Genomic DNA, 25,042 nt, shown 5'->3' with positions numbered 1-25,042 from the left:
CAACTTGCTGGAAGGTGTTAAAAACACTAAATTCCCAAGGAAGAGAAGGGTAATGATCTAACCCTGCCCTCAGATTGAAGCTCTTCAAGAGTCAGAGATGGGTTTAAGTGCATCCTGCAGAAAGTGAGGCAGCTTCAGCTGCTGTTCATCACCTATTTAGATGCCAAAGTCTGACATGAATCATGTATAAAGCAAAATGCAATTACATCCAGGGCTCACTGAGGAGCTTGTTAAAATATTTGGGCAGTTTTGCTATCCAGCTGCTATCCAGAGTAATACCTTTCTGGATCAAAAGGATATTGTTGTTCTGCAAATAGATGAATGGACCATATTGCTAAATAACGTAGAGCTTCCCCTGGAGAAGTGACAGAGAGCTCTCAAACGCTGGTGAAACCTGAGTCAGAATGGCAGAAATGGATCCTAGAACTCCATGAAGCTAAAAGCAGGCCTGGAGCTTCAAGTTTCTAGAGTGGTCAGTGGATGTGTAAACAACTTCAGAAATCAAGAGCTTCTGGGGAATGTTGCTCGGACCCAGCTTGCCCTTGTGTCAGCGAGATGAGAGACTGTGTTTGGTCTCTGGTGTGACAAAAGAAAGGCCTGTAAAGAAGTGTGGCTTTCTGCACTTGGGTACTGGTGTTTTCTGCGCTTTGCATCCAGTCATCTTGCTGACCTTTACCGTGTCCAGGGTGAGCAGCAAAGCTGGGTGGTATGCACTTAGCATTTGGGAGAGACTGCTGGGGCCGAGCTGCTCGATCACCTTTCCCTTCTGGCATAGGGTTACTCTGCTGTAAGCAGCGCACTTGGCCATGAGAATTGTACGCAGTTGCTTTTCCCTTCCCCCATGTGAAATGAGCCATTTAATTTCCTCGGAGTCCTTCTGTGCAGCCCTCGAGTGCCTCATACTGCCCTGCAGTGTGAACTGAGGCCTGGCTTGAGCTCTGGTCTTGCAAGCTGCCCATGCAGAGTTAGCACAGAAGTCCTGGCAGCCTTCTGAGGGGTGAAGTGCCCCCTCTGAGCTCCTCAAACCAGGCTTTCCTGGCTGCCTTTCTTCTCGGGGCAGTCGGAGGCAAATGGATAAGCATCTGCTTCTCCTCTTCCAGCGTGGTGTGTCCTATCCTGGAAAGAAAGCCCCTCGCTAGTTAAATTGCTCTATCTGTTTACCACCTCCCTCTTGTCTACAGTTTAATATTAGAAACCTACTGTATGTGGAAGCTCCTCAAAAGGGGAGTGTTCCTGCTCTTTACCTGCCTCATAGGTAAGGCATTTCTGGGTTAAAGCTGATGCTTACATAATAGCTGGAATCTTGTGTTCAAGCCACTGCTTGTGTTGCCTGTCCCTGAGGACCAAAGATGTCATTTTAGTACCAGAGCAAGGGCTGTTAACTGCAGCCTCTACTTGACTCTCTAATGGCCTTTCCCAAATTGGATGACTTGCAGGTAGAATTTAGATGTAAAGGGTTACATTGATGCGCATCAGGTTTCACCTAGACCTTTTCTCTGAATCTTAATCACTAAGGAAAAAGTGTTTTGTAACAATGACTTAAATATGAGATGTGGATCCTTTCTAGTCCTTGCCTGTCTTCTGTGTTGTGGAAATGGACTTTCTTGTGCCTGCTCTCTCAGTGCAGGGGTTTGAGATGCTTGGTTTCGCATTACTCCTTCCTTTTTTCCCCCCCTCATAAATAGATCAAGTTCAGGGTTGCATTTTTTTCCAGGGTTATTTGTTTCTGTAAATAGATGCTTAAAAGCATCTATGATGTTTAAAGTTATATCCCTGAGAGGAAGAATGCGAGTTATGTAAGGTGGAATCAATAGGCAAAATTGAGCTCTTTCCCTTGTCTTGGCTCTGAGTACTTGAGGCCTAAATGCTGCATAATGTTGCACTTCTCCTTGGCAAGCTGGGTACCAGGTGGAGGCCAGTAGACTGCAAACAAAATATCTCCATGGGTGATCCTTGAAGTAGAGCTGAGTATCATCATGGTTTTCATTTTGTATAGTGCCCAGCTCTTAAGGAAATGACAGAACTTATGTGGAAGTTTGCTAGAGCATCACTTAGAGGAGGGAAAAAAAAATCTCTGCTTTGGTATTAAGTTTCTCGTCTTGTTTTGCAGACTTCTCCGTCTTGGATAGGTGGAAATACTGAGCCATTGACCGGGTTTACATGGAGAGGTGGATGTGAACGGGAAACCACCGGCATCCAGGTTTGGAGTGAAGTGTTTGTAATCGACAAACCCAATGGGACAAAGGTAAGTGCCTGGCTTAAATACGTTTATTTTGAGATTTTTATTTAATTTCATATATGTGGGGGTGTGTGTATATATGCACACAGTTTTGCCTCTGAATTTAGCTTTAATGCCATGAGTTTAATGCAGACAGTTCACACATCAGCTGCTTCTAGCTGTATAACATATTTGAAATCTTATCAGTGCAAGTATGTGTTTCCCCACTGGCTTCTAAGATTGTCTCCAACAATATTCCCCTTTTGAGAGTATATTATTCTAGCAGAAGACTACTTTTTCTAGGCTGATGGGTGGGTTATCCTGTGGATGTTGTAGAACTGTTTATAGAAACAGTGTCTATAAATACTGCTTTTAGTCAGAGGCTTGAGTGAGAAGAATTCTCTTATGAAAATTGTTTTTGAGAGGTGAGAGCAAGTTGTAGTTGTGTTCTAGTGAAGTCCAATGGATGACTCTGGGTATTGGAAACGTAGCTTCAGAGTCTGGAAGGTGACGTTTCACTGTATGTAAATGGAAGGGACTTGATCATCCAGAGGGATCATCAGCATAAACTTTTCTAACAAAAGCTGGTTGCATTTTTTATTATTTTAAATTAGCTTAACTTCTAAGTCTAGTTTTGTCTTATTTTTATGCCGCAATAAATCACTAATGTGTTGTCACTACTTTTTTGCTCACTGCAAAATATTGTCAGTACATTTTCAGTTATTTACCGTCTCCTGAGCCTTAACTCCTTTTCAATTAACTTTCATATTTGCATTGCTGAAGTGCAAAGGAAATGCCTGAAGGTCCATTAATATGGAACACTGATCTTAAATACAGTGGCTTAAAGATGTATGGAAATCTTTGTCAAATCTCTCAGCTAACCAAACAGCTCACTAGCTGTAAAACAGATTTGAGGATCTATCTGTGCTCTGTTGGAGGAAAAAAAAAACATGCTTATCAGTAATCCCTAAAAGAAAAAGCAGGGAATTGTAGTAGAGTCCAGTGATGAGGGTTGGACAGCCTTTTACTGCTAAGACCACCTCATTCCTTCTCATTCTAGGAGACAGTATCAAGTGCCTTCCTTCTGAAAATGGTCATTTTAAGACTTTTTCTGTTAGCAACTTTTTTCTGTTACCAACTTTCTCATGCTTGGCTCTGATGGGCTGAGCTGGGCTGTCAGCTGAGACTGAAGCCCATAAGCAGACATAGAGGCAGAGACTTTTTTCTGTGTAAGTTAGAATTTATCCCAATGGCCTGAAGTTTGCAAGTGTAACAATTTGGTTAATTGTTGCTGCTCTCTCAAAATCTCTAGGTTGCTGTACTACTCATGGATACCCAAGGTGCCTTTGATAGCCAATCCACTATCAAAGACTGTGCAACGGTTTTTGCTCTGAGCACCATGACGAGTTCTGTCCAGGTGAGAATACCCGTGCTGATAAATGATGGCAGCTGTAAAAACCTTCTTGCTCACTGTGCTTTGACAGTTCACCTCTGTGTATCTTTTACTATTTAAGCTTTCATACTTTATGTTTTGTTTTCAGTGTAGTATGGATAAGATTCTCTTTGGAATCAGGTTATCTAAGACCATGTTGGATTAAGTGCTAAAATGGGGAATCACCAGCACAGATGTTAAAGTAGCAACCACTTCTGTGTGGCTGCATTTCAGAAGCTTCTTCAGCACTTAGATGATGAAGCTAAAGGTGAACCACATGCATAAACCACAACTGCTGTTACCGTTAAATTTCTGGTAATTGTCTCGGTCTGTTCAAAACTTCTAAATTTGTGCCTTAACGTCCCAAAAGTGACTGTTTTTGGGGCGTATCAAGTGAGCTTGTTCAGAGTAGCTACAACACCTGAGGTATCAGGAGTACAGAGAACACTGTTTGCGCCTGCTGTGTTCTTGTGGTTAGGATAAGTAGTGAGCTGCCTGGAGAAGGTCAGTTTTTCCAAATCCTAAATCTTTAGGATATGCTATAAAGCTGGTGAACCAGCCACCTACTTGTTTCCTTGTCTGAGGTGGTGCTCCTGGAGTGCTGCGTCCTGGAACACTTGGATTTGAGGATGAGAAACAGACATGTCCTCCTGTAGCCTTCTCTGTCCCACCCATATGGTAATTTGAAGCATCCTGTAGTCTACTTGTGTTCCATTAATTTCCTCCCTTGCAAGGAAACTATCTTAAGTAGAATTGGAAAATGTAAATAGTCAACAACAGTTTTGTCTCTAGCACTGGGTGTATGCAGTGACTATTGAGATGCTGTTTGACAGCATTGTAGATGCTGCCTTAGGAATTGCTAGTCCTTTCTGGAGGTGGTATCAAGTCTCAAGATCTCTAAAACAGGAGCAGAATACAGTGTCTCAAGCTGCATTGTAATCCCTCTAGCTGTCTCTTGCAGGTATACAACTTGTCCCAGAACATTCAGGAAGATGACCTTCAACACTTGCAGGTGAGACTGTGCATAGTTTGCATTAAGCTCCTTCTGAATGGACAGCCTTGAAATGGTTCTTGACTTTGTCGCTAGCCTAACTGCAGTTTAGAGAAACCAACTCACAGACCTCATATACAAAATACTGAAGTTGATGCTAATTTACTGCTGGTAAAAGTTACCGGCATCAGTGCTGTGGATGTGGTGAGGCTTCTGATCACCACAGAATAGAGGTAAAAGTGGTACAGGCTTCCAGTTTGGGTAAATGGTTCTTTCCACAATCATGTTCCTGGAAGGATGAGAATTAAGGTTCATGAAAACACCTTAATGAGAAGCTTCCTGGGCTGCTAATTTAATAAAACAGGGAAATAAATGATATTTCATGGCCACTTTCTACAGAAATTTGGACGCTTGGGTCAGAGCAGAGGAGTATCTTCTACGTACAAGTGTTTTATAACTTTTTTCAACATAGAAACTTTTGTGTTCAGCTTAGTAACTAATCCAGAAATGAATTGTCCTCTCTGTACTCTGAGTTCCCATCCTCAAATGGAACATTGTGGCTAGAGACCGCTGACTTCTGGCTTAACGCAATCGGTACAAGAGCCTTATCTGCTTAACTGCAAACTTGTAGCTTTAGAGGGTAGCTTGTGTGTTCACAAATGCCAGGATGTGATTGCCCAGGCTGTGACCTTGTCATGGCTTAAAGCAGTTCTGTGTCTCCTGAGTGCAAGAACTCCTGGCTTTAGTGCTGCAAGAGGCTGGCTGCCAGTCCTGGGAAGAATGCACTATTTAAACATAGTTTTGTGATGCTGTTCTCTGTTAAGAGTTCTATCATTGGGGCAAAAAACCCTCAAACATCTTATACAAAACAAGAAAAGCCTTAGCTAATTATTTGGAAAACTTTAGGGTTGGCTGGTGGCTCTGTTCCTTTTGATAGTCTCAAGTCCATCTGGTTGTAATGATCTATTTTTTTATTTTCCTGGAGGCTGGAGTTTGAGGGAAGGAGGGGAAGAGATGGGCAGGAGAGGTAAGTGGTGAGAGGAGAGACCCATGCACTTAAATGTTGGGTGCAAATCTTGAGCTGAGAGAAGGAAATGAGTGGTTCCAAACTATTCTTGATCTTGGCTGTGTTTTGTCAAATGGCAGGGAAGCGAATGGGATAGAGGAATTAGGATCTTGGGAACAAGCCACTGTTGTGTGGATAGTTGACCACTTCAGAGTTGCTTTATGCTCAAGGTGACAAGGACTTTTGGAGGTGTTGGGAGCTGCCTGCCTGAGAGAGAGAGCCAGTTTTCCTCTGAGAATCACCCCCAGGCCACCTGCTTTGAACTGAGTAATGGTTCTGAAATGGCATTCAAACTACTGGCAGTGACCTGTCTCCTTCCCCAGTGTTGGTGTGCTCATTCTGGACCTTCTCAATCCCTAATAGGATTTAAAATTGAATGCTTTGTTTTCTAGTGACAAAATGGAATGCCTTGAACAAATCCACAGAACTGTGGATTTGTGTGTGTAGCATCCTGACACTCTTTCTTCTTTCAGTTGTTTACAGAATATGGAAGACTAGCTATGGAAGAAATTTATCAAAAGCCGTTTCAGGTAACTATATATGTTAAATAGATCTTAATGTGTATGAAATAAGCTCAAAATAACTTGAAGAGAATTTATTTGAGCTGAAGCCAATATGTTCTTTAAAAGACTGGTTTTATTTCCCTCCCATCACATCTTTTGGCAAGAAAGGTGGAAAATCTGAAAATGATCACATTTTGGGCAGGTATAGTTTTGTGCCTGAACTATAAGGTGGAAAAAGAATGAAAACAGCAACTGATATGTTGCTCTCCCAGAGGAAGATGTTTCAAACTTCTACTTATTTGTTATTCTGTCACATGGCTGCTCTCTGCTTGCAGTGTGTGGTTCTGAGTGTAGGTTGTACAGACACTTAAGTAATTCCTTTGGGGAAGGCCCTGCTGCTTTACTGCTTGGGCTTCACTCTTGCAAGACTGAAAACTGCTAACATCTCCTGACTGTTTACTAGACCAGAGAAGGGCTTGAGCCTTCTTCCTGTAGTGGAGACAGAGATCCCTTTCAGACTGAATTATCCTTTGGTCCTTATCCTATAAAGATACTAGGTAGCTGTTGCTTTTGGCTAACTTTGATTCTTGTCTGGAATATTCAACCTGCAAGCTTGAGACCTCCGTGTTCCCATGATTGACCCAGGCACGATGCTGTCATCAAACACCTCATTTGACATAAGAGTAATATCAAGGCTTATTTGAAGTGTCCAGCTAATGAGAAGGAGGATCCCTATCTGGGGAGGGCAAACCTGTGTAACAGGGAAACTAGCCTTTGTGTGAGGGAAGGTACCTCAAGAAATTTTGTGGGTTAATTTGATTTTTTTTTTTTTTATTTTGTAACAAGTACTTGCGTAACAGAAATACAAGGGCACTTTGTTTAGACCAGCCAAGCTTAGACTTTTGTTTGCAATAATAAGTTGTGTGGTAGACTTCCTGGTATCAGGAAAGATGCAAACCATTCACCACTGTTTTTTTTTTTTTTTTTTTTTTTTTTTTCCTGTACAGACATTAATGTTCTTAATTAGAGACTGGAGTTACCCTTACGAACATGCATATGGTTTGGAAGGAGGGAAGAAATTTCTAGAGAAGAGATTGCAGGTAAGTCGTGAAATCCAGCCCCAATGTGATTTTCAAACTTAAGTGATTCACGGGGGTCAGGATGGTGATGCACTTTGGGCTAGCTTTTTGCACTAATACAGTTACTGTAATGTTCTACTTGTGTGTAGGGTTCTGAGGTTTAGAACTCCAAATCATTAGGTCCAGAAGTGAAAGCTTAAACCCACTTCTTTGCCATTACGTTTTCTATGCTGCTATTTAATACTGTTTGCAGCTCTACAAAGCTACTAGTATTCCTTTCTTTAAGGTAAAGCAAAACCAGCATGAAGAGTTACAGAATGTGAGGAAGCACATTCACTCCTGTTTCAGTAACCTTGGCTGTTTCCTATTGCCACATCCTGGTCTTAAAGTTGCAACAAATCCAAACTTTGATGGGCGGCTCAATGGTAAGAAACTTTCCTTTGTGTCTGTCTCGATGTAGATCCCTGCATGTCTTGCTTTTTTATAAAACAGAAGTTAAACAGTGAAGTGACTGGGTACTGAAATGCTTGATGGGGAAAAAAAATGTAAGGCTAAAAGGTGAAAACACAGAATCCTGGAACACATGCTACATATCTTCCTCTTTAATACTTTAAAAGTAGAGCAATTGAGCACACACAAGAATGTTTCCTTCTTTCTAGCTATTGATTAAACTGAGAACAGTTAAGTTACATTTAAGATACTTAATAAGGAGTCCGAAGATGAGAATTCATAATGGTGAAGGCTTCCTGTTTTAAATAATAAGCTTTTTCTGTAAGAACTAGCTAAATCAAAGCTTGAAATTAGAGTTACTCTAAAAGTAAAGGTTAAACATAGACAACTGCAGGGTTTTACTACTGCAGAACAAGAGACAGTCAGGATTCCTTCAATTACTGCTTGTTCCCCATGACAGTGAATGACTGCATTGGAGTGGCGAAGGGTTTACAAATACCTTCCAGGTGGTTAGATGTCTACCACATCCCTGCTGAGGGCAGAGATATTAAGATTATTCTCTAAATTTTTAGTGTAATTGGTGGAATGCAACTTAATTTCAAGGATTAGGTAACCCTGTGTTCTCAGATCTCAATATAAGATTTTGAAACAAAGTGTTTATTCTGCTTTGTAAGCTTATAGTTCCTAAATGAGTAATGGTTAGATATGGATGACCCTTGCTATGGATTTTGAAGGGTCATATATTATCATTACTCATTTAGGAAATATAAGACCAAAGAGAACTAACCACTTGTTTCAATTTTACTAGATATAGATGAGGATTTTAAGAAGGAGCTGCGAAATTTGGTGCCATTACTGCTTGCCCCTGAAAACTTGGTAGAAAAAGAGATTAGTGGATCCAAGGTGACATGTAGAGATCTTGTAGAATACTTCAAGGTAAGCAAACTCCTACTAATTATTTTTTTAATGGCTTAAAAGAAAGTATTTCAATTAGGTCATGTTGTTCCCAGAGAATACAAGGTATCTAGGCTGACAATCGCTGATAAGCTCAGTTTATTTTCACTTCATGGCTCTGACTTTCCAAAACTGGCACGCAGCTTCCTGCCAGTATAACTCTAGCAAGATGCTATTGCCAAAAAAAAAAAACCCTCAAACCCACACAATTTTGCCAAGTAGGCTAATAATACTTCAAACTCTATTAGGTGGAGCGTTTTTTAAAAAGTTCTAGTTTGTTTATCTGGATGTGTTATTTCTTTAAAGTCAGTTGTTACCTAGATTGAACAGATAGCTGGCTCCAATACTTCTATGTATGTAGTGAACATTCTGGACCATTTTTTTTTCCTTTATTTAACATACAAGAAATACTTTCTGAACACTTGCATTTTATGTGACCATTTTATGCAGGGAAACATTTGGATATGACACTTGCAGCTGTTAGACTTCTGGTATCCCAGTGACACCAGCAGAAATGTGATAACATAATCCCTAGATCACCAGGAACTGGTTTAGTGCATGTAACTCTTCAAACTGGAATGACTTAGACAGTTGGCTCCACAGGAGAAAGCAGCACTTGTTCCTGCAGACATTAATCTTGCATCACTACTTCGGAGCCTGCATGTCAAAGGCAGGACAGAGCTGTGCTGACATCAGGAAAGCACTTACATAAGTGAGGAATCGGAGACTAGAACTCCAGCATTAGTAAAATAGCTCTATAAATGAAGCACATGAATTAGGAGGCAGACATCAGGGCTGCTCTGACGAGCATAAATTTGCCTCTTTGAAGCTTGTCTCTGTATTTCATGCTTGCATACCACTTTTTTCCTCCCCAATAAGACCTGGCTGTCCACGGTGCAGGGAGGACTGCACCCAGAGGCATGTGTGACACCCCACAGCTACAGAAAAGCTGCCCGATTCGTGCTGCAGCCTACTCTGAGCAGTGGTGCAGGGTGCTATGGAAACGCTGCAGTCACGTAGCTAAAGAGGACTGCTCCCTTGTGACTGTGCATCCAAAGCTGAGATTGGGAAGGCCGAGTCGGAAACCGGAGGGCCTTTCCTCGGAGGAAATAGCTGCAGCTGTCAGGAGCGAGCCCAGGGAACAGTCCTGTATAACTCCATACATCTATGTAGGTTGTTCTTAACCTAGAGCCGTGGGTATATAAGGACCCTAATGACCTTGTTTGCTCCTGCTCTATGGAAAAAATTTCCAGGCATGAGGCTTGTAGGTGAGCAGGGAAGAAGCAGCAGCAGCACAAAATGTGCCCAGCTCTGCAGGGCTGCAACGTGCCCTCCTGGGCCAGCTTGCCCAGCCTACCAAAGGCCTGAGCCACCTCCTGCTGCCCCCCAGCCTGAGCTGTCCTAAGGACAGACTGCCCTAGTGCTGGGGCAGGACCTGTTTTGAAGCCTGGAGAAGAGCATGAGGGACACGTCCACTTCCAGCCTTCCCAAACTCTGTCACCGGGGTATCTGGGGGACAGTGGGGACCCGGCTTGGCCTCCCGCAGTGCTGGCAGCTCAGCTCTGCCTTGGTCACTGCTTTGGTCTCCTTGCTCTGCACACCCTCTCCTTGGAGGTGTGGGAGGGAGCAGATGTAAAGGCTTCTCCTTCCTGCAGCAGCAGGTGTTCGGACAGACCCTTAACAGAAAGGCTGTGTGAGATGGTGGTTGTCTCCCCTGCTTCCTTCTGGGGGAGGAAGGTCTCCTGTCTAGAGGAGACTTTCGGACGTGTTTGAGGAAGCAGCCCGCTCTACTTCTCCAGAAAGTGCCTGTGTCTCATCAAGGTTCTGCCCAGCTGGGCCCTGGTCTCGAATGAATGGACTTTACTTGAGAGATGGCAGTTTCTGTTACAGTGTGGAGGGAAGAGTCTCAAAGTAAAAACACAACTAGCCAAGCCTGACAGCTCACTGGGGCTTGTGTGTTAACAAACAGCTGTCAGCAGCTGCTTAAAAGAGCTGTTTGGGTGCAGAGGTGAACAGCTTGTTTCTAGTATCAATTACCATGTTTTTATCCGTGTGCTCGCTTAGAGCGTTGCTTCTGCTTGCTAAAATGGGAGATTATCAGGGATGCCTCCGTATCAGGTTTCAGGAAGGTAAATGGTATCACAGAGAAATAGTCTATGGGCTTTTGTACTGTTCCTCTTTTCTCCCTGCCTTCAATCCGAACTGCTTAGGGTAATCATTTTTTTTTTCTTTTTTCTTCCCCTTTTAGGCTTATATCAAAATCTATCAAGGAGAGGAGCTACCTCATCCAAAATCTATGCTACAGGTATTTATTTTCTTTCAAATAACCTGGTAGAAGATGTGCACTTCATAAATCCTTTGCATTTAAGGGTCACGACTGCGAGGAGGCTGCAGTTCCTGCACGCCCCTGCCCTTTTTGGATGGAGCTGGGTTCTTTCACAGCCCCTGGAGTAGTATAGCCCAGTATACATTCACATCCTCCCCCAGGCCTGACTACCAAATGGAGTAGTTATAGTTAGTAAGTGGTTGGCTTTTTTCAGCTGCTTCAAATTTAAAACATGTTTTTGATAAAAATAGCAAGTTATCAGCATTTTCAGACCATACTCAGGACTTTTAGTTCAAGATAAAATGGAGCTGTAGATAAAGAAGAAAAGCTTAGAGTAAAGCAACCAATGCCACTGTTCCAGTGTTGGGCTACACTGTGGTGCGTGTGGGTTTGTTAGAGGGGATAACAGTACTGAGATTTAATCACTTTGTTTTTAAGCACACTTCCAAGTGTGTTGGGTGGCTCTTGTTGTTGTTTTCAGAGCTGTTTCTGTCAGTTCATTAAGAACTGATTCTGCTCTGTCTTGTCCTTCAAAGAACCAGTTCTTTAGACTTTTGGGGGAGTTCAGAAAACCTGACCCAGTGAAACAAAGGCTGTCATTGTTTCCTCTATTTAGTGTGCTATAAGTGTGGCTGGGAGATGACATCTGGTGGCTAGAATAACTGTCCCTCACATAGACTCAGGTTAAAGGTGTCTTTGAATTCATGTGAGTTCTGACCCCAAACTGCATGTCTACACATACTATAGAAGTAATGCCAAACTACTTGCTGCTTTCCTCACGAGTAATGGTGTATCAGGATTGATGCCTGCATAGCTGAGAGATCCTTATTTGGTTATTAAGAGTAGAGCATTCAGAAGAGATTCCTCTTGATAAAAAGGCGCTATAAAACACTTAAGTTCTCATCTACAGCTGTACAGCTAGAAAAAATGTCCTCCTGCTTCTGTTTGAGTATACATCAGTGATGTTTCTCTGTTCACGTGGGGGATTTGGGGCAGTTTGAAGCTTTGCAGGCTGTGGGGACAGCAAACAGTGTAACTGCATTCATGTGAGCAGCCAGCAATGCTTGAACCATCGGTGGTGCTCAATGTTTTCCAGGCAACAGCCGAAGCCAACAACCTTGCTGCTGTGGCAGGAGCGAAGGACCTGTACAGTAAAGGCATGGAGCAGGTACGATGGCAGCGTTCACTGCCTACGTGCAAATATTCGGTTTTCACGTCGTGTTAAGTGTTGGTTGTGTGCACGTACATGGAGAAAAGTAGCGCAGGGCAACGATTCCTGATGTGGTGAAACCAAGATGCCTTGAGATGGAAACGGAGGGGAAGCATTGGGATGGTCTGTAAGAAAACTAGCCACCTCTTAGAGCCCCTTGCTGTTCCTCACTGACCTTTTAACATCCCATGGTGTGACATGGGCACACGGATGCATTTTCTGAGCGTGCAGGGCCATCCAAGGGGGTAGAAGTTAGAGCTCTGTGACAGAAATAGGCCGAGAACCTGCTGTAAGCAAAGCTCCCCACTGCTGCCCTAACTCTGACCTTAGTCTTTGAAGTATTTTTCCATTTTTGAAATCAGACTAAGGGCTAATGCTAGTGGTAGACCAACTAGCTTCTGTTAGCAGTCTTTTGAGAATGCTCTGCTGGTGCAGAGGAATTCCATCACTCTTCTCCATTTGGGAAACATCTCTTGGAATAGTATATGGCTTGTTTATAACAAATGACAAGTCTGCTTTCCGACCTCAATTCTCTACTGCCTGTAGAGATACTGCAGTTGTAAGACTCCTTACTTGGGGCAAAGTATAAACAAGAACAGATGTTCTCTTAAACAGACTTTGTTTCCATAGTAATGTGCTTTAGTACTGTATATTTTTATATCATCACTGCAGAGAGAAACGCAAATGTCCTAAATCAGTTTTTATCCAGACTTTCCAGAAGATATTCTTTAATGTCACACAGATCTGAAGTTTCTGATGCTAGAAACAGAAATAAGTCTGAACTTCTTGGCTCTGAAATGGGGTTGTAGTGCTTAATGTAGATAACTTGGACGACAGAGCAAGAATTCCCCTGGTGAGCCCAAGCCCTGTTTTGCTGAGCGTGCACAAAGTGCTGTCCTGCCATAAGGACCTCAAATGTGAGTGTCACTGGGTGTGGGACACAGGGGCAGGCAGTGGCCTCGCTGCAGCGGCAGCTCCTCTGCTCCAGGCAGAGACGCTCCTGGAGGTTGAGCCTTGGCCCTGTTTTCCAGGGAGGGCTGCAGGGATCGGAGTGGGGGAAAAGCAGAAGGCTGCAAGGAGGGGAAAACAAGAGGGTGCTCCTTAAAGGAGCAACAGGCAGGAGCCTGTTCGCTGTCCGGATGGCAGAAGGCACTCGGGATGTGCTGACCCCTGCTCTGGCTGCCCCTGCAGGTCTGCGGGGGGGATAAGCCCTACATCGCCCCGTCGGACCTCGAGCGGAAGCACCGGGATTTCCGGGAGGCGGCCGTGCGGCAGTTCTGCTCCGTGAAGAAGATGGGAGGGGAGGAATTCTGCCGGCGCTACCAGGACCAGCTGGAGGTGGAAATCGATGAGATCTATGCAAACTTTGTGAAGCACAACGATGGCAAAAACATCTTTTATGCTGCTCGTACCCCTGCCACTCTCTTTGCAGTCATGTTTGCCATGTATATATCCTCAGGACTGACTGGGTTCCTTGGCATGAACTCCATAGCTACCCTGTGTAATCTCATAATGGGGATGGCTCTTATATCCCTCTGCACCTGGGCATACGTTAAGTACTCTGGGGAATTCAGAGAAGTTGGAACAGCCATTGATCAAATTGCTGAAGCTATATGGGAACAGGTTGGTATCTATTTCATGCAAAATCTTCCTTTCTTGAGTAAACTTGTCAATTAGTCTTAGTGCTGTGTGTGAAAAGCTGGTCCAGATCAAAGGGAGAAGGACAGTTTTGCTGGAAGTGAAGTCAGCTCAGGTATGAACACCAAGTTCAGCAAGAGATGCCCACACTGAGAATATTAAACCAGCTCAGGATGTTATAAAAAAACTTTCTGAGCACGTGAGGGCTTTAAGAGTGAAGGAGCTCATTTAAGAAATCTCTTTACGTTTCAGAGCAAAAGTGTACTACTAAAGGTAAGTTAAGTGGCATGCTGTTAACAATATGTGGATGTGGTGGGTAAAATATTTCAGGTGGTGTGAGAAATGTGTAAGGTTGTGCCTTGCTCAGTTGCCTGACCTGGTCGTGTGGCACTGAAGGGCTGATGAGACGTCAGAAAACTGGCTGATGAACGGCCAGATCCGAGAGGAGGATGTGCAGCAGGTCCCTTCCTTCAGGAGGACTTGTGTTGTCGCTGACGCTTCACGCAGCACAGTTGGTGCCCCTGCTGCTGCAAGAAATACTTGCTAGACAAGCTGCTTCTGAGGGAACACAAGGCACGAGGGCGAGAACAGCACGAGCCCTGTGCAGAGATGAGGGTTTGCTGTCCACATGGCCCCGCAGCTGTGCAGGAGCTGCCAGTGTGGTGGGGAATTGCTGCTCAGCTCCTGCCTCATGGTTTGTGGAGCCTCCCTTGGAGCACCTGGAGCCAGTATTGGAACACGGGGTGCCCTTTTTAAGGGCTCTGAGCTGGGGTGGTAGGAAAGGGCCTCCCTCAAGGCATGAGCAGGATGCCCCTCCTCTATGGAGGCCTCTTCCCTCTGAACAAGGCTGCTCCAGACTTGCCGTGCGCACGGTGTTGTCATACCTGTTTGCTAGCAACCTGTTAAACACTTAGGGCAGCTCCAGGGAAGTAAATTTCTAGTAAAAGGAGGGAAAATGTGCCTCAGAAAAGAGGTTGCTAGAAATAAACTGGCTCTCCTGTGCCATTGTCACTGCTGGGGTGGGCAGTAGCTGTGTGGTGCCTGGCCCTGGGTGCAGCTGCTGCAGGACACCTGGGGCACAGGAGACTGGTCTGAGTTCCTCTGATACTCCATAATTTCACATGTTCTTGCTGTTTTTTTCTGAATCTCTCCCTTTCTCTTCCCTCCTTGCTTCAGAGGAATCCCAGGAAGGTGAGAGTTACTGGTTACTGGTCTATTTTGTTTATTTTTCTTTTAGTTTGCTTGACTTTTTCTGCTGCCCTCTAAGAGCCCCTGTTCCTAACAGCTCAATTCATGTTTTAGGTGTTTTCCAAACTCTTTGAAGTTCTTAGACGCCGAACGATTCGCCACGCTCTTACATCAGTGCCGCGGCAACGACTCCCATCCAACAATAACAAGAAGAAAAACTAGCCAGTATTTTTAACTTTCTTTCTGTATCTGAAGTGTTCACACTTATACATATAGGACAATAAGCTGGACCGTCTGGGCCGGTCTGCATAAATGCTGTAACCATAGCAGACTGATGCTGCATATAGGGTATGGACTTGCACATCCATCTTCTAGGAACTGTAAAACGGTTTGAGTTCAGTGAAATAGTGCTGTATAGGAGGGAAGTCACTTGTGTCATAACGTGTGACCGATACAATGTCATTACAGTAGCAGCAAACCTCATCTCCATCATGCCAGTTTGTGCCAGACATTCCTCATTTTTTATTTTTTCACGTCTCGTCCTTTTATGTTCTTATATTTTGGTTTCCCTGGTTACCTCATTGTTTTGTTTCTTTGCCCGTTTCTCATCCCGCAGGTGTTGAAGCCCGTGAGTGATAACTTGATGGAGGATCACATGAGGCAGTCTGTAACAAATTCTCTCAAGGCCGGCCTGACCGAGCAGGTGGCCCAGCACGCCAGGCTAAAGACAGACTGACACTTCATCCTCTCCACCTCTGCCCTCTCATCCTAGACATGCTTGCTGTACCATGAGAACTCAATAAAAATAAACGAATAAACCAAAGTTTACAATCAACTGTAGAAGTAGTTTAGTGTGGCTGGCTTTGCAGATCACTGCTGTCACCGGGAGGAGTTTGTCAGGGCTCTGCTGCGAGACAACCTGGTGCTGAGGAGGCTGCAGGGAGGCTGGGCTGGGCAGGGCTGTGGGTTTTGATTAGAGTCCTGGTGCTGTGTGTGGGTGGTGGGGAGGCCTCTCCCCCTGTGCTTGGCTTGACAGGGCCTCTCCAGGAGGTGTTTTCAGGGAAGCAGCAGTTGCTCCAGGACCTCCCCTTCCTCTCGCCCGGGGGGAGTGTTTGTGCAGGGGGAGCAGCCCTGGGCACCGCGTCGTCCCCATCTGCATCTCGCTTTGCTGCCTTCTGTACCCGTGTGGCACAAGTGCATGTGTTGGTTCCTCACGCAGCACGAGCTGGCGCCGGGGCCGCAGCATCCGCTGTCCTGCCTTGAGCGGGGTCTGGTCCCGAGGGAGATGCGGATCCGAGCGGAGCTGTCCTTTTCTGCAGTTCAGCCTTCGTGTATATAATGCCATTAATTCTACTGGGGGAGAAATTCCATCCAAAAACGTTGCCTACAGCTACCAAGCAATGAGTTAGGATTGTCTGTACAGTGTGTTTAGTTTTTATTTTTTAAGAAATCACAGATAGGGCATGTATATGAAATATAAATATATAAATAAAATTTTGTATCAAAGTTTTGTAGTTCATGGCAAAACCTGGTTCTGTGGTAGCTAAGTGCAGTCCCTGTAAAGGAATGTTTGTGGCTCATGTAAATGTGTGAATGCATCAATGATTTGAAGTTTTTGATATATTTGTGATATTTACCTGCCTTGAGCACTGCAATCTCTCACCCCCTTGGGAAAAAAAGAAAAATCAATGGGAATGTTTGTTGTGAAACTCTTGTCCTCTGTTGCATTTTAAAGTTATTTCCTGTAATTTATTTTCAGTACATGATTAAAATCAGTTGTGTATATATGAAATGAAATTTGTGCTTATTTTTGAAAGATGCTCACCTATGTATTCTCCTACATAAACTATGTCAAATACTTATCTTGGAAATTATATGAACAAATTGTCTCTTGTACTTTATGGCTTTCTCTTGGAGCTGATGCTCATCCTTAAAAGATGGTGTCTGTCTCGCTGGCTTCTGCCCTTCAGCATCCTTTGGAAACTGGCTCCAGCTATTTTCACTCTTACCTAAATTGGCACCAGCTAAGGTATTTTTTACATGTATGGAGTTTAAGGGTGGCTAAACAGTTAAGTGGTGTGGTTTCTGCTGGAAATAACCATCTGCAATAGCTGTTTTTTGTATTCCTAAGTAGTAACAGAGTCCATGAACTCTTGAGCTTCATCAGTCTCCCTTGAAGGAGGGAGCTTGGCAGTGTAGGACTGCAGGGCTTTGCACTGTGTCTCTTGCAGCCTAAGGAACTGCCAGGGAGCAGTGAAGCTACCTGTCCTGGGGCAAGAAGGGCCTAGCTCCACGTGAACGATGCTGAAGATGGGGTAGGAATGTTGCATTTTATGATATCTTTGCTCAAAACTGTACAGATTAAATACTGTTCTTTAAACAATGGAATGGTCTTGGTGCTCCATCTCTTTTTCCTCAGTAGTTGAAGGGCTAAGGGGCAGCTTGGAGCTCCTTCCCCTTCCTGGAGAAGGGGAGAGGAGGAATTGGGCTTGAGGCTGGGCAAGAGTAGAACACCAGGATGAGGGGCTCCAAGGCCCCGGTCCACCAGCAGGGTAGGAGGAAGGATTCCTACCCAGGGGGCTGGAAAGAGCACAGGGCAGTGCACAAAACGGTGGACTCTTCTGGGGAGGAAGCGGGAGAAGGGGGGAATACATGGACTGGGCAAGGTGTTTTTTAATTCAACCTCAGCCTCTAACCTACCCTAACACCAAGTGGTGTGAGGTTTAAACAACCAAGCACAGATTATGGTCATTTTTTTTTTAATTGAAAAACATGGGCAGAAGTAAAAGACATTATTATTTACACAAGTTCCAATCCGCAGCTCTCTTCAAGAGCATAAAAACAGTCATGTGACAAAAACACGAGGGGGCTTAAACATAATTATGAAAGGTAACAAATGAGGCGCTGGTGGCTCCCTCGCAAACAGGGACCTTCAGATAAGATCAGCAACTGAAATGAGAGGAGAAGAGAAAGTAAATGAGGGCTGAGCAAGGTGAGAGCCCCGGCCCCGCGTGACACGGGCAGGCTGCAGGACGTGCGACGCGCGTGGCCGCGGCGGCGCTCACCGTTCATGGGCATCTCGTCGATCTGGGTGGAGTAGTACTGCTCGATGTCCCGCAGGATGCGGATGTCGTCGTTCTTCACAAAGTTGATGGCTACCCCTTTGCGGCCGTAGCGGCCCGAGCGGCCGATTCTGTGGGGCAGAAGGGAAGGGAGAACGGAGCCCGACTTGGGAAGGGAATCCAGAGGGGAACGTGACCCCGCTGCCCTTCACGGGCGCCGGCCCTACCTGTGGATGTAGAGCTCTCTGTTGTTGGGCAGGTCGTAGTTAATGATCAGAGACACCTGAGGCACATCCAGGCCCCGCGCCCAAACATCTGTTGAAATAAGGACTCGGCTGCGGAGAGGAGAGGACAGTTAGGGCAGTGCTCCCCCAGCACAGGGGCTGGCTCCACGCTCCATCATCGGCCTCCAGGGACGAACGTGACACCAAGAGCTTAAGAAGAGGGGACCAGTGCCCCCCAAAATTTTCTCCCTCGATTTATTTTCAAACACAGGAATTCCAACCTGTTCAGCAAATGCACCTATGGCTCCAAGAGGGGAAACAAGCCCCTCTTAGAAGCTCTTATCATGTCCCCATCTCTGAGCCACCCCAGGGGGATGGATGGGAATCAGAGCTCCTCCTGTTGAAGTTAAACAAGGAGTAAGGCCCTAAAAGAAGAGGTGCCAAGTGCTTCTGAGGCCTGTTCCGCTGGGCCCAGGAAGAACTCCTGGCCCGAGGGAGTAACGCGCCGTGCTCCGCGGGGCACTTACCTGGCGCCCGATCTGAACTCCTTCATGATGGACTCGCGCTCCTTCTGTGGCATGTCCCCGTGCATGGATGAAACGGTGAAGTTGGCCTCGCGCATCTTCTCTGTGAGCCAGTCTACCTGTGCAGAGCCAAGCAGCCCCGTGAGCCGCTTGGGAATGCGGCAGCTCCCGCCGGGAATGCGCTGCGAGCGCCACCGCGGATACGTATTGCTGGGAAAGGCTGCCAGGCGCTCAGCCACGTTGGGGATACAGGAAGGGCATAACCCTTCACCTGTGCACATTGCCCTGGCTCTGCCACACGTGGCACTGACTTGGTGTGACCCGTAACTCCGTGCCCCACGTAACTCCCAGCCTGCCCGCAGCGCTGGACGTGCAGCACAGCCCGCTCCAGGCACGGAGGTTAGCAGCAGGAATAACAGAAAGAGTGAAGGAGCCGGTCCTGCCATCCAGGCCAAGCCCATCACTGCTCTTGCCTGGAATAGGAGACACAGAGCTCTCCCACTTTTGCTAGGGAAAGAAGGGCATTTCTTCAGGAAGTGGGGCTTTGTTTCAGGGATTATAATCAGAAAAAAAAAAAAGGAACGACCAGGAAACAATAAGCACATTCTTAACTAACCAGTCCTACTTTGAGAAGGCAGCTCTGAGCACACTTCTGAGCAGATTGAGCGATCGAGGCCGGTTCACCGGGTGCCCCCCAGCCACCCCTCCACGTTCCCCTCTGCGAGGGGTGACCTGCCCGCGCGGCCGCCCTACCTTCCTCTTGGTGTTGCAGAAGATGACGGCCTGGGTGATGGTGAGTGTGTCGTAGAGATCACACAAGGTGTCGAACTTCCACTCCTCCCGCTCCACCGCCACGAAGAACTGCTTGATTCCCTCCAGGGTCAACTCATCACTGCAGGAAGAGGCACGAGTCACAGAGTGCGACGCAATCAGCACCCGGGTGTCTCAGCAGCGCTCACGGCAGCGTGCTGAGCACTGTGTGTGTGGCTGCGTCCGGGCACGAGGCCATGTGGTTCTATGGAGCCCCCCGAGGGGCCTCCTCTAAGGAGGGCTCAGATGTGATGGGATGGAGCTGAACTCGGGCACCCTCTCTCATCTGGACACTCCTCCCACTCAAAATACTCGACAAGGAAGACTGCAGACAGACAACTGAGCAATGTAAGAGACAGTAGCGCGTCAAGCCCCGTCAACCCCATGCTCCCTATGCTTGCTCTATGAATCAAATTTATCAGGCCTTCAAAAATCCTCTGGAGGTGGAGGGGAGTTGGCATAGGTGTGATGGATAGAATTCCAGAAGAGACTGCTGAACATGGGGAAAACAGGGAGAGGGCAGGCTGAGCAACACTGAACAGAACTCAGAAGGACAAACTAAGAGGCAAACCAGCCTCTGCTGGAAAACAAGTCGTGGAGGATGTAGGCACCTAGTGCAGCTGCAGTGCTGAGAGGCAACAAAGGAGGAGACTCTGCACATTTAGCTCCACAAATGTTGTGAACTGGCCCAAAGCTGGACCAACCTGACGAGCTCCTGAGCTTTGCAAGGGACCTCGCTCACCGTTTCACCAGGATGCGGATGGGGTCTGTCATGAATTTGTTGGTCATCTCTAGAATTTCGTGTGGCAACGTGGCGCTGATCAGAACCACCTGCGTGGCTGGAGGCAAGTATCTGTACACATCATAGATCTGCTCCTTAAACCCTGCAAAAGCAAATCAAGGAGCACAGAAACGTCAGTGCATCTTTCTCCTGCATATCCAGTTCTCCCACGTTTTGCTCTGGAATTCTGCAGCGGTCCTTTCACAGCACAGGGCCAACAAGCAGTGAATCGGGAGCGGGCAGCCAGCGTTGCCCGTTGCTCCTCTCTCCCCAATCCCACTGGGACTCGGCTGTTTCATGCAGTGCAGCGAAGGGAGGTGCTGCTCAACAAAGAACAGTCCAACTAAATCACATCAGACATTTTAACTAGCTTAAATGCTACAGTCTGCAGCATGGCTATGACCATACAACTACGGCACGGAACAGAGTGAGGCTGCAGGAGCAGGACCTACCAGCTGTGACACACGAGAATCCCCAAAAGATGATGCAAAGTGCTAGGGAGAGAGATTTTTTTACCTTTATTAAGCATTTCATCTGCTTCATCCAAAACCAGCATTTTGATGGCTCTGGTCCTTAAGCTTCGGCGACGAATCATATCTGTAAGATTTCACTGTGTGAATCAAAAGGCTCTGAGCACGCGAGCCCGCGCGGCTCCCACGGGCACAGCGACAGGTTCCCAGCAGGAAAGAGTCGCCTCCTTCTCAGGGAGGCAGGAGATGTGGGCTTGGAGGCTAGTGCTGTGCCATGGGGTACTTCCCATTAACACAAACCATAAATATTCTCACACAGGGAAAGCAGACTGCTTAAACCTCGTTTGAATAAAGACAGTGGTTGCCAGTACATAGAAAATACAGACCTAACTGAGGACAGCCAAACAGACCCAGCTCTTATACCCTCTGCAACTCTGAAATACTTTTTTGGGGGTTTTATATTTTCTGCTCTAAAATATTCTTTCCCATGCAGTCCTGTAAATACCCCTTTGAACACTGAAAAAGCAAACTATAAACTGAGAAAATCCAAACACTAACCCAAGTGATTCCTCTCTAATCTCTTTGCAGAGATGACCATGGTAAGTGGATACCTTGTTATACTTGAGCATATCCCTTGTGTCAAGATAAATGTAGTTTTCATGGCAGTTAAATTCCTGGGATCTGAAATATCTTGCACACCAAGAGCACAGAATCTGCAGGAGGTTCCTTGGGCCCGAGCCCACGCGTCCTTACCAAACACCCGGCCCGGTGTGCCCGCCACGACGTGCTGCCCGTAGTCCAGCTTCCGGATGTCCTCCCCCACGTTGGTCCCTCCGATGCAGGCGTGACACTGCACATTCATGTAGTCTCCCAGAGCAAGGAGACCCTGCGGGGACACAGCAGAATGGCTTAGTTATCCGACATCTCGTGAGCTTTATCCATTTGCAAAGGGATGCAGGGCTGTGCAGCCATAAGAGAAATTACAAGATGTGAGCAGAAGAGGGATCTTTTATGTATGTACCCAAATGTCCCCAGAGTTTCCAACACTGGGAGCTCAGAAAGGAAAAGCCTCCCTCTAGTGGAAGCTGCACTCCTAGCCTAGGGTGGCTCCTATGGATCTCTCCTAGCTCTGCAGAGGCAGCCAGAAGTGACCCCAGGCCTCACCAGTGCTTTACAAAGCAGAAATACAGGTCGCTTTTAAAGGCTCCTACCTTCTGAATCTGCACAGCCAACTCCCGAGTCGGAGCCAAGATCAGCGCCTGGGTCTCGCGAACCTGATTAAAACACATAATTATTATTATTATCCACATGGCTGTGGCTGACCAAGCTCAGCAGAGACTGCAGATCCCACTGCACTCCCAGGTATCACACTTGAGGGTTAATTGCAGAGTTCTGCACTAAAACCCACTGCTTGCAAGAGTCGGTTCATCTAGGAAGCTGTTCCCACACTAGGCATTTCCACAGCAGTGGCCTCTGGTGTAAGTCACTTTTGACAAGCAGCCCCTAATGCAATTCTTTATCAGCTTATTTTCATTCTAACCTCATTTCTGAGAACATACACAAAAATTTGTGTGTTCTTTCCCGCAAAACAATAGAAAGGCAGTTTCAAATGACTTCAGTGACAAGTTTCACATTTTCAAGCCAGACAAAAGTTTTGCATGGTTCAGGGATTCCAAGACAACGTTTTAAAGCATTGTGCTTACAAGATACTCTGAGTGTTTTACAGAAATAAGGTAAGAAGCTGACCTTTCCGCCCAGAACATGGAGTTTATATTTCATGTCCCCAGGCAACGCCAGATAAATGACAATCAAAGCTTAATTTAAGGAACTACCAGCCCACAGAAAATCATGTTTAAGTTCACGAGCATCTATACATTCAAGTTATACTTCAAAAGCATTCGGGCAAACAAAGCATCCCTGATTAGAACACAAATGACCATTTGTGAGCCAAAAATCTAGACCTGATCCAAGGAACACGTGCCATTCGGTCATGGACAGGTAAATGATGTTAGAATTGTTTGAGGACAACTCTCTGTTAGAAGATTAACTTAGCCCTCTAATGCTGTCACTAGAAGCATCTGAAACAGGTTGCTGTTAAAAGGCAGCTCTATAGTTTTAAGTTTTCATCTGAACTGTTTATTCTGTCAAGGTGGGCATAACAGTTAAATCCTTACAAAACCAGAGCCTGATGAAAATTTCAGTCAGAATTTTGGCCCTGAAAGTCACTGCCCATAATTAACATGCTGTGAAATCACCTGTATATCCAGGCACTGCAGGACAGAGATGGAGAATGTTGCTGTCTTCCCTGTTCCAGACTGTGATCTGAAAAAGAGATGTTTGGTAAATATATACAGGCTTTTTTCCAAACAACCAATACAGGCAATTTCAATGTATTATCTTTCAATTCTCTACCCAAAAGTATATTTTGCTTCTGCCACTACTGCTTGCAATATATTCCCTTATATTCCATTCCACTCCATTAATATAAACTTTACTAGTGAGAGAAACAGCTTTAGAAAATGTCATCTCAGTAGAGAACACTCAGTCACAGGGTCCCCCACACTCACCAGCAGCAGCATTTCAACTTTCTGCTATCTGCCTTGGAAGACCTATTTTTTTTTTTTTTAGGTGAAATTGCAGATATGCTAACACAATTCACAGAGCCATGAATTTCCACCAGTGACCTAGAAAGGATATTTTTTTCCCTTGTCCCTTTGTCTCTAGGGACAAAGACTTGCTTCCTTTCCCTTGACAGAGAGTCGAGGTGTCTCTGACATTCTCTAGTTTTGCTGAAAAACATTCCCAGGATGCCCTTGATTTCAAAAGCAGAGCATCTTGGCTGAGCATTTTCACAGTGACACACCTAAAACGTCACCCTCTTGGCTTGTTAGGTGTGAACAACACCGTCAGGAACAGTGTGCACACACAAGCATCCTTCACCAGTCACAGTGTGGCTGTCTGCAGCAGCAGCGATGGCTCAGAAACCCTCCTGACATCCCCAGCCTGGAGCAGAGCCTGGAGCCAGCAGCTCCCAAGCAAGGGCAGCAACTGTACAGCATTCAAAACTTACTGTTTTTAGTATTTTTCCATTTTTTGTTGCTTTTTAAGGGGAAGAAAAAGAAAAAAAACCCTCACTCGACATCGAATCTTTCCGGGCTCGCGCCACTTACTGTGCGATCACGTCCCGCCCTTTGATGATCTGCTTGATGGCCCGTTGCTGGATGGCCGACGGCTTCTCGAAACCTGCGGGCGAGACGGCACCGGCGTCGGAACCGAGACCGGAACCGGGGGGCGGCGACGGGCGCCCAGGCCACGCCCCCACCTCCAGGCTCCGCCCCCGGAAGGCCGGTGGCGCCGCCACGCAGCGCGCATGCGCGCGCCGCCCGCCCCTCCCCCGCCCCGCCGCCCCCCCCCCCCCCCCCGGCTCGGCCCCGCTCCCCCCCCCGGCGCTCTCCCGGTTTCCCCCCGCCCCGCCCCGCCGCCGCGGGCCGCACCGTAGGCGTAGATGCCGCGCAGCAGGTCCTCGCGTAGCCCCATGGTGTCGAAGGTGGGCGTCACGTCCACCTCCTCGCTCGTCTCGAACTCCACCTTGGTCATGTCCTCCTCCTTCATGAGCCGCTTCCGCGCCGAGCTGCTCCCGCCGCCGGACCCCGCCGACCCCGACATGGTGGAGGCCCCGTTACCGCCGACCGGCCCGGCTTGGCCTGGCCTGGTCTCCCTCGCGCGCGCGCAGCGGCACCGGCACAACCGCCGCCACACACGGAGTGCGCGGCCCGCCGCGCATGCGCGGGAGGGGCGGGGCTGCGCGGCGCATGCGCGGCGCGGCGGCGCGGGCAGCAGGTAGGAGCCGGCCCGGCCCGACCCGGTCCGGTCCGATCCGGTCCGGTCCGGTCCGATCCGGTCCGGGAGGCGGTGGTGCCGCCCGCGAGCCGTCGGAATCGCCTCCCCGCAGTCGCTGTCTGCAGGGATGCGGTGGGAGCAGGATTGCTGCCGACCGAAACATTTTACTGATCAAGTCTGAGTGTTTTTATTATTATTATTTATTTCAAGGAGAGTTGGTTTAACTGTGGGTATTGTTCGCACTGCAAAAAAAACAACAAGCAAAAAAAAATATTT

General features: G+C 46.7%; 2 protein-coding genes across 3 annotated transcripts in view; one reads left to right on the top strand and one right to left on the bottom strand.

Annotated features, from left to right (window-relative positions):
- The window catches only part of ATL2 (atlastin GTPase 2), a 32,061-nt gene extending 16,171 nt beyond the window's left edge, over positions 1-15,890 (top strand). The window contains exons 3-15 of one of the 2 annotated variants that reach the window (XM_088521250.1): positions 2,111-2,245; positions 3,531-3,635; positions 4,612-4,662; positions 6,181-6,237; positions 7,218-7,310; positions 7,576-7,714; positions 8,548-8,675; positions 10,942-10,998; positions 12,116-12,187; positions 13,421-13,852; positions 15,044-15,058; positions 15,170-15,280; positions 15,672-15,886. In XM_088521250.1, the coding sequence (XP_088377376.1) occupies positions 2,111-2,245; positions 3,531-3,635; positions 4,612-4,662; positions 6,181-6,237; positions 7,218-7,310; positions 7,576-7,714; positions 8,548-8,675; positions 10,942-10,998; positions 12,116-12,187; positions 13,421-13,852; positions 15,044-15,058; positions 15,170-15,277 (1,392 nt within the window). In that variant the 3' untranslated portion in view covers positions 15,278-15,280; positions 15,672-15,886. Of the gene's footprint in view, positions 1-2,110; positions 2,246-3,530; positions 3,636-4,611; positions 4,663-6,180; positions 6,238-7,217; positions 7,311-7,575; positions 7,715-8,547; positions 8,676-10,941; positions 10,999-12,115; positions 12,188-13,420; positions 13,853-15,043; positions 15,059-15,169; positions 15,281-15,671 lie in introns of both variants that reach the window. The other variant, XM_088521251.1, reaches the window with a different exon arrangement.
- Positions 15,891-17,832: 1,942 nt separating this feature from the next.
- Positions 17,833-24,697, bottom strand: EIF4A3 (eukaryotic translation initiation factor 4A3). The gene is made up of 12 exons (XM_088521249.1): positions 24,421-24,697; positions 24,097-24,169; positions 23,182-23,248; positions 22,138-22,200; positions 21,680-21,812; positions 20,973-21,053; positions 20,418-20,559; positions 19,619-19,757; positions 18,869-18,984; positions 18,345-18,452; positions 18,121-18,248; positions 17,833-18,004 (listed from the first exon to the last, which is right to left on the bottom strand). The coding sequence occupies exons 1-12, from the start codon at positions 24,590-24,592 to the stop codon at positions 17,988-17,990; spliced, it is 1,239 nt and encodes a 412-aa protein (XP_088377375.1). The 5' UTR covers positions 24,593-24,697; the 3' UTR covers positions 17,833-17,987.
- Between the last annotated feature and the right edge of the window lie 345 nt (positions 24,698-25,042).

The sequence above is a fragment of the Tinamus guttatus genome, unplaced genomic scaffold, assembly GCF_059628265.1.
Source record: "Tinamus guttatus ecotype Peru unplaced genomic scaffold, ASM5962826v1 Tinamus_guttatus_pri_ptg000116l, whole genome shotgun sequence".
In the NCBI taxonomy this organism is placed as follows: domain Eukaryota; kingdom Metazoa; phylum Chordata; class Aves; order Tinamiformes; family Tinamidae; genus Tinamus; species Tinamus guttatus.
This window is presented reverse-complemented; position numbering and strand designations above follow the sequence as displayed.